This window comes from Momordica charantia (genome assembly GCF_013281855.1).
Source record: "Momordica charantia cultivar OHB3-1 chromosome 5 unlocalized genomic scaffold, Mcharantia_2.0 BLBB01000005.1, whole genome shotgun sequence".
Lineage (NCBI taxonomy): Eukaryota > Viridiplantae > Streptophyta > Magnoliopsida > Cucurbitales > Cucurbitaceae > Momordica > Momordica charantia.
In genome coordinates this window covers 5808322-5816094 of record NW_028275163.1, presented here as the reverse complement: position 1 = coordinate 5816094, position 7773 = coordinate 5808322, and the positions used below count along the sequence as shown (strand labels likewise).

Genomic DNA, 7773 nt, shown 5'->3' with positions numbered 1-7773 from the left:
GAAAAGAAAGAGAATTTCAAACCTGTCAAGTGGACTAGGGATTGGCAACTAAAAAAAGGAAGAGATTTTCAGTAGAATACCTTCTGTATTATACTCAGGAGCAGGAATGAGAGAGATTTTGGAGAGAATCCCTTATGTATTACAGTAAGTAAAAGATGAGGATATTTTGGAGAGAATTCCCTTGATTTTGATATTCCACCAGAAATTGATAAAGACCTCACTCTCTCCCCGTGTATTTTTGCCTATGGAGATACCCCCAATGGATGTTGGGTTGAACCAAAAATCAGTGGGGCTTAACAGTATACCAATTGGAGAGAATAAAATAAACAAATTTTGGTAAAAATCTCTACGTATTTTTCTCTCTTTTTCTCTCGTGTGTTTCTTCCTTCTCCCATAAAGCTGAAATTGGTCCGGAAGGAGGAGAATGTGACGGGGGAGAACGTGGAGAATCCGTTAGGAAGAGGGATAATGTGAGAAAGAGAATGAGATATTGTTGGGAGTGTGGGGGAAGTTTAACGTAGAATTGTGAGAGTGGAGGAGAGAGAATGAGAGAACTGAGGAATGAGGGAAATATGGGGAGAGAAGTATGGAGAAATTTGGATATAGGTGGTTTGGAAGATATTTTATATTTTAAAATTTAATTTTTAATACCAAAATCCAATTTTATAATTACTTTTACTTTTTGTTATATTCATATTTTTGTGTATTTCTATAACAAATAACAAAACTTGTCCAACAAATATCAAATAAAATTAAAATGACCCGGACAAAATACAGTATGTACTTAGAGGACCAAAGAGAAGCTGAAATAGTTATATCTTCCCAAAGGTTGGTCGGAGACTTCGATATGCGTGAGAAAGTCTGATGATTTCTCTCCAACCAGATATGCCAATGAATCGAGCTTACGGTGTTGCTCCAGAGAATATATCTTGGTTTAGTGAGCGGAGCAGATAGAACTCAATAATGAAATTATCAATATGGCTGGGAGAGCGGATGAAATCTGGAAAGTATTGAAAAGATAATACCAAGAACTTTTTTCTCTCTAAGATTTCATCTTCTATAACTTTTTTTCCTTATTCCTAATATATTTTTTACTCTGAAAATTATATCTTCTTTCCTACTTCAATATTTTTTCACTCTAACTTTTATTGATATTTGTATTTATTTATTTTCTCTAACAATTATATTTTAAATCTTGTTTTTATCTCTAAATTTTTTCAACTGTAATTTTTCTCTTTGTTTCTAATTTTTTTTCTTTACATATCCTTTCCTCTCTACTTTACTGTTTTTCTCTAAAAATTTTCTCTTTTTGTCTTTAACTTTTCTTTCACTAATTTTTTTTCTAAATCTTTTTATTTATCTCCCTAAAATTTATCTTCCAAAAGTTTATTTACATCCCTCTAAACTTGTATTTTCATGTGCTTACATTAGGTAATTCCGACCGCGTCCCTGATTCTATTTTTTTAAATAATTAATATATATTTATTACACTTTTGTAACTTTTAAATTCTAAAAATAATTACAAACAATTATAAATTTGATAATTTTTCTTGAGAACATCTCTCAGACGGAAGAAAGAGGTGGAAACGGGGATTTTAAAATTTTTCACTATGCACGAGAATGGGGAGAGCATGCTCATTCACACCCACATCATTGTTATCTTTACTCTTCATAGATTTTTTTCCTCTCTAATATGTATTTTCGATTTTTCTAACTTTTTAAAAACAGAAAACTAAAAATGGTTACCAAACATGTTTTGTTTTCTGTTTTTTAAAAACAAAAACAAAAAAATGGTTATCAAACATATATGGCCAAAAACCAAAAACAGAAATGGTTATCACTTCGAGAGTGTTTTATTTTTCTCTTTATTGAAATAATTATAGTTTTCTCATACCATTTAATGGAGGTTAGGAATGTTCACTAGTTAGCACCTAAATATATTGTTCATTTTATAAAAAAGATAAAATTTGTTGATATTTTGTTGACATATCCTATGTGGCCATTAAGGAAAAGAAAGAAAATTCATGTCTAGAATACAATTTTAACATGTTATTGTGAATTGGAACATGGTTCAATAAATAAAATACTTATTACTTTCCCAAAAATTATGGTCCAATCCCCAACCTCACAATAGTTGGAGTATAAAAACTGTTAGGGGCCGTTTGTTTCGTGGAATCCAAGATTCCCGTGAGACGGGCATCTGGATTCCCACGTTTGTTTTGTGGCAATGTAAGATGCCCGGGTATCCTAGGATGCCAATTTGGAAGGCATTCGAGTCGATTTGGATGTCCTTTTGAAACCATGGGTTTCCATGATTCCCATGTCCAGGACATCCTATGTTGACATTTTTACACCTTCGTTATTTTTTCATATATTCTCTTTTATCAAATTTCTTTGGTTTTATTTGTAATTTTATAGTTTAAATAAATTAATATACTCATTGATTAATAGGAAATTAAGTATATTTATGTATTACATGTACAATATAAAATAAATTTCAATTAAATTATATAATATCTCAATTTACTTTTAATATTTCGAATGAATTATTATGAATAATATCTATTATCTTGAATACAAAATTTTAAAGCAACATTTTTTTAACGTTCAGCTTACCTTTGGTATTTTTTTTTCTTAAAAACATATAATTTGATAATATGATAAATGAATTTCAACCCATATAACATTAATTATATAATTGTATTTTTTTAAAAATATTAAAGTTGAAAATGAAATTTATATTCAATATTAATTACTTTTAAAAGAGTTATATTAATATGAACTCTACCTGATAACATACAAAAAATTAATACATATACGAAATTAATATAAAAAAACCTAAAATAATAAATTAATTTTAAGAAAATCTATTATATAAATATAAATTATATTAGATTAATGTATAAATTCTATGAATATTCGGAAGGGCATTTTTGGAACATTATATAAATTTAGAACATTCCCCTAAGTAAATCCTCCAAAACAAATGTGGCTATCCAGATATTCTCGGACATTCCTTCTTATATATTTTCCTACGAAACAAACATAGTCCTGTAAAGATGTCGGACATCTAAAATTTCGAACATCTGAAATTCTAGGTATCTGAAGATGTCGGACATCTGCATTCCTAAAAAACAAACGGCTCCTTATTGTATACTTTTGTCCCATCTTAATTTGAAGATGCATTCAACTATATGAGTCCACGTTAGTTTTAATTTGATTTCTACCTCAAACGGCAATAAGCAATAATTAATTTTCAAGAGTCATTCTACTCTGTCTCAAAGGCAAGTTAAGTCAAGTGCGAAGTCAGCGTAGTGCATTAAAGAGAATAAACTATCGCATCAGCCTGCATTAAACATTGGAAAGGTGCTTAATTCCGAAAGCGCTTTGTTTTTAAACTAGAATGGAAAAGGGAAGCATAAATAGGATAGTAGGTGTAGTCCGAAAGCTATTAGCTTTAGCAGACACAACTAGTTAACTAAAGAAATTTTATTCCCATTCCTCATACAAGAGTAACGTACATACACAATATTTTACATATATTTATTCTCCAACTTAGGAATATATAGCATGGTATTATACAGACCCAAACATAACAAGTGCATATACACAGTACATGCATTATTATTTAAACATAGAATTAAAAGCATATAGTAAAACCCCAATCAATGTTCTTCAATCATGCCTGAGCAGCAACTTCCATCAGATGAGCATCGATATCTTTAGAGACAGCAGCAACAAACTCAAGCATGCTATGAGAATCTTTAATCTCACTGTGCAGTTTCTCGTATTCTAAAGTCCAATGAACAACACTTCCCTTTTCCTTTGGAACACATTGGATTATAAACTTGAAGCTCTTAAATTCCTTCAAAAGGTCCCCCACGATCACTTTGAAAGTTATGGAATTTTTCTCTTCGTCAACTGCTTCCACTATATCTTTTGCCACTGAATTCTTCCCATCTATCCGAGGAATATAAGAAAAATAGAATTGGATGGTTCCAACATGACAGAACAAGATTTTTATTTTTGTTAGAAAAGCTTTGGAAACGGAAACAGAGAAAATAAAAAGCTTGGGGTGTGCTGGGCTAATGATAAAGAATAGAAATTTGGAAACATGGATTCAATGGAAAAGGCAAAGTAAATAATTGTTCTAACTTGTGTTTAATATTATATTTGAATACTAGTGTTTGAACTAAATATTTAGTTCAATATAAAATAATATTAATTAATTTATTAACATTTTTGTTATGAATTTTATATAATATTTTATTTTACATCGTTATAATATAAGAAACTATATTTTGCATGTTTTAATTTTAATAAAAATAAAATAAATTTATAACAGAACTAATAGGTTTATCAAAATTTTTATATTTTTTAATATAATTCTTCATCTTAAAATTTCAAATTCTAAATTTACAAATCTGCTATACTTGCGAAACACATCGTTACGGAAGAAAATGTTAAGGACAACGGTACCCCACGTATCTCCACAATTGTATGATATTGTCCGCTTTGGACATAGTCCTCACGGTTTTGCTTTTGGTTTCACCTAAAAGGCCTCATATCAATGGAGATAATTGCCCTCTCTTATATACTCATGATCATTCCCTTCTCTAGCCAATGTGAGATTTTGTTTGCAATCACCTTACAAATCCAACAGAAAGATACATAAATAGTTTTCAAATGCTTATATATTTCTTAAGAAAACTGAAAACAATAAACAATAAACGTTACCGAACAGTTAAAGAATTTAGAATAGAGAAAAAACCAACCGAGAAAGTAGTTCCAACAGACGATAGAGCCAACTTTTCCCCATTCACCATCATGAAGCTCCACGCCTGGTATTTTGTCGGTGGAGACATTGGAGATATGGTGAGGTCTTTGGTGAAATATTTCATGAAACTGTGAAGCTGAAGCATTGATTGGTACATCCATCGCCAACTTTCCACAGAGATTATTCATCGTTTTTCTTGGCTTTATGTTGTTAGGAGTTTTTAAGACAAGAAGGATAGAATAATATAAAGCAATGCCATGAATATCTCCTCTTGGACTTATTTATAGAGAGGGTTTACTCTCACATGGTGTAATAATGGATGCCATTGGGTGTGGGATTTTACATTTTTGTCCATTAATAACTTTCCAATTATAACTTAAAGGTATAGGTAAATAATTATAATACTATAATACTGTTAATTATGTGACCAAAAAATTAAGATAGATAAATAAAAGTACTTAATTTAGAGAGGTGATACAACATAATTATAAAAAGTGCATTTGGACGACCAAGAAGAAGCAACTATTTTGATGTATTCCGAAAGATGAGCTAATTAAGACTTCTATTAAAGAGTCAAAGTACTGAAAATTTTATTGAGAAGTATGAGGAATATTTTTTCGAAAAAAATAAACAATGTGGTATATCGTGTAAGGATTCCAAATAAGTTAAGGACCTAACAAAGTTTTAAAATAGATATAGGTTAATTCTCTCTTCTTACCAATTGTTTTTTAATATTTAAATTTAAATTTAAATTTTGCAATGTTTAAAGAAGTTGATAATTTGGAGATTAATTGTCTCAGGTACTTTTTTTTCTTTTATAGTTGTCGTGAACAAAAATTCTGAATCCATCCGTTAAATTAATAATGTGACCATGTGGTTTATGCATCATATAATATAATATAAGATATAACAAAGAGATTTGATTTCACATTTTAATTTTTAGTGTATAAATATATAATTTCATCATAATTTAAAATGGATACTACGACTAGAAGAAGAGATGGCCGACATGTCGAGGTGGAAGAGATGATGCACTTTGGCTTGCCTTTCACTCACCCCATCATAAATTCTTCCAAACTAGCATAATTAGTAACAAGTAATAACAACAATGAATTTTATATTTCCTCTAATGAATTGGTTGAAATCTTTTTACTCCCATTTATTTTAGTTTCCTTTTAAAAAAATAAAAATAATAAAGTGTTTTCAAGAGAATGTTTGTTTTTGTTTTTCTCTTTTAATTTTTAAATTTTGCTGTTAATTTTTTTTTAATGACTATAATGAACAGAAACCTTGATGTAGGCACATCTCTTACCTCTTCTATACATTTATCTAATTAATAAAATGCATGTCTATATAGACATATATTTTAAACAACTTATAATAAGTTAGATATCGGGTTCTTTAATTAAAAGTTTGGTGTCTTATGAAATTTATAACGAGAGTTAAAATGATAAGGGCTCAAATAGTTTTTTTTTCCTATAAAATAATTAAAATAAAGTACATTTTAAATTGGAAAGTGCTCGGGACCTTGAAATATCATCTACACTGAAGTCTTAAATTCGAGCCATGCGCTGGTTACATTGTTGCTCAATCTAGACAATGAAAATATTGGTTCTATGAATTCACTACCGTAAGCTGCACAACATCAATTATGTAAAAAAAAGACGACTAAAACAAAAAGTTGACGACCTCCTATCTTACGCTACATCAATTCTGAAAAAAAAACGACTAAAACAAAAAGTTGGCTGACCTCCTCTCTATTAAGGTGCGCTTCCGCTACATCAATTCTGAGAAAAAAAAAAAGGAAAAAAGACGACTAGAAGTTAGAACAAAAAGTTGACCCTCCTCTCTATTAAGGTGCCAATAACCTCTCCTCTATTAAGTAATTTATAACTACGCCTCAAGTAATAAGAACTAAAATTTCATTCGTATAAAAAGTACTATATTTTTTCAAATTCCCCTATTACTAAGAAATTTGCTACGGTTATATGGAAGTCAAACTCGAGAACGACATCGATTATATAGACAATGATGTAAAACCTTTTGTACTATGGTTTTACTTTCAAAAGGGATAAAATACGTGTAGTATATACTTTTGTACGATGATTTGATATCAAGAGTCACCATTATGTACATACATGTACAAGCTTTTGGTATATATAAAATAATATTATATAAAACTTTTCCAACTCTAAATATTTAGAAGTGGTGTTCATAAGTTAATTATTTTAAGAATATTTTTCCAATACCAAGTAATTTGATAGCTAGTGTCTTTTATTTTCTTAAAAAAAAAAACACTCCCTCATTCCAAGCCCACGTTTTTCATCAATGGCCACTAACAAATACTGTCATTTTCATGGCCAATTAATTTCCCCATTCACTTGAAAGAAGCCATTTCTTTTTCCAATCTTCACAAAGTCAATAATGGAGAACTTTCCACTACTTGGGTTTGCTTTTCGTTTTTCCATTTTGCAATTCATATAAAGTTGTTGAATCTTTTTGGTCAAGTTATACTAAGGGAGCTAAGCAAGTACATCCGTACGTGATGAATAAACACTCAGATACTAAAATTAATCTAAAACTTGAGTTAGTAGGTTGGTTTCAAATAGAATACTGGACTGAGTACGATATTTACACAAATTCAAGGGAGACCATTTTGTTATAACGTTAAAAGATCAGTTTGTTACATGGTTATTGGTAGTTCCATTTAGTGGTTTATCATCTGTGATCTCAGAGGTACGAGCTACGTAGATCGACGGATACTCAAAGCTAAGTGTTGGTACCGAGTTGGGTAGCTCGATACAAATTAGATCACTGATAAGTAGGAGATTGAAGCGGTCCTTTTCTATTGGTCCACGTGGCAGACCATATTTTGTCGATCAATTAATTTCCTCCATTCACTTGAAAGCAGCCATTCCTTTTTCCAAAACTTCACAAAGTGAATAATGTAGAACTTTCCACTACTTGGGGGCCGGCTTTTCCTCTTTCCATTTTGC

General features: G+C 30.2%; 1 protein-coding gene across 1 annotated transcript; it reads right to left on the bottom strand.

The window, feature by feature from the left end:
* Positions 1-3474: 3474 nt before the first annotated feature.
* LOC111009429 (MLP-like protein 43) lies at positions 3475-5034 on the bottom strand. Its single transcript, XM_022282507.2, has 2 exons — positions 4776-5034; positions 3475-3960 (listed from the first exon to the last, which is right to left on the bottom strand). The coding sequence occupies exons 1-2, from the start codon at positions 4963-4965 to the stop codon at positions 3680-3682; spliced, it is 471 nt and encodes a 156-aa protein (XP_022138199.2). The 5' UTR covers positions 4966-5034; the 3' UTR covers positions 3475-3679.
* Positions 5035-7773: the final 2739 nt, after the last annotated feature.

Excerpts from the sequence above, each read along its gene's own strand:
- LOC111009429 (XM_022282507.2), bottom strand. The coding sequence starts at position 4,965 with ATGAATAATCTCTGTGGAAAGTTGGCGATGGATGTACCAATCAATGCT. Across the intron at positions 3,961-4,775 it reads CTGTTGGAACTACTTTCTCG|ATGGGAAGAATTCAGTGGCA; the intron begins GTTGGTTTTTTC and ends TTCCTCGGATAG.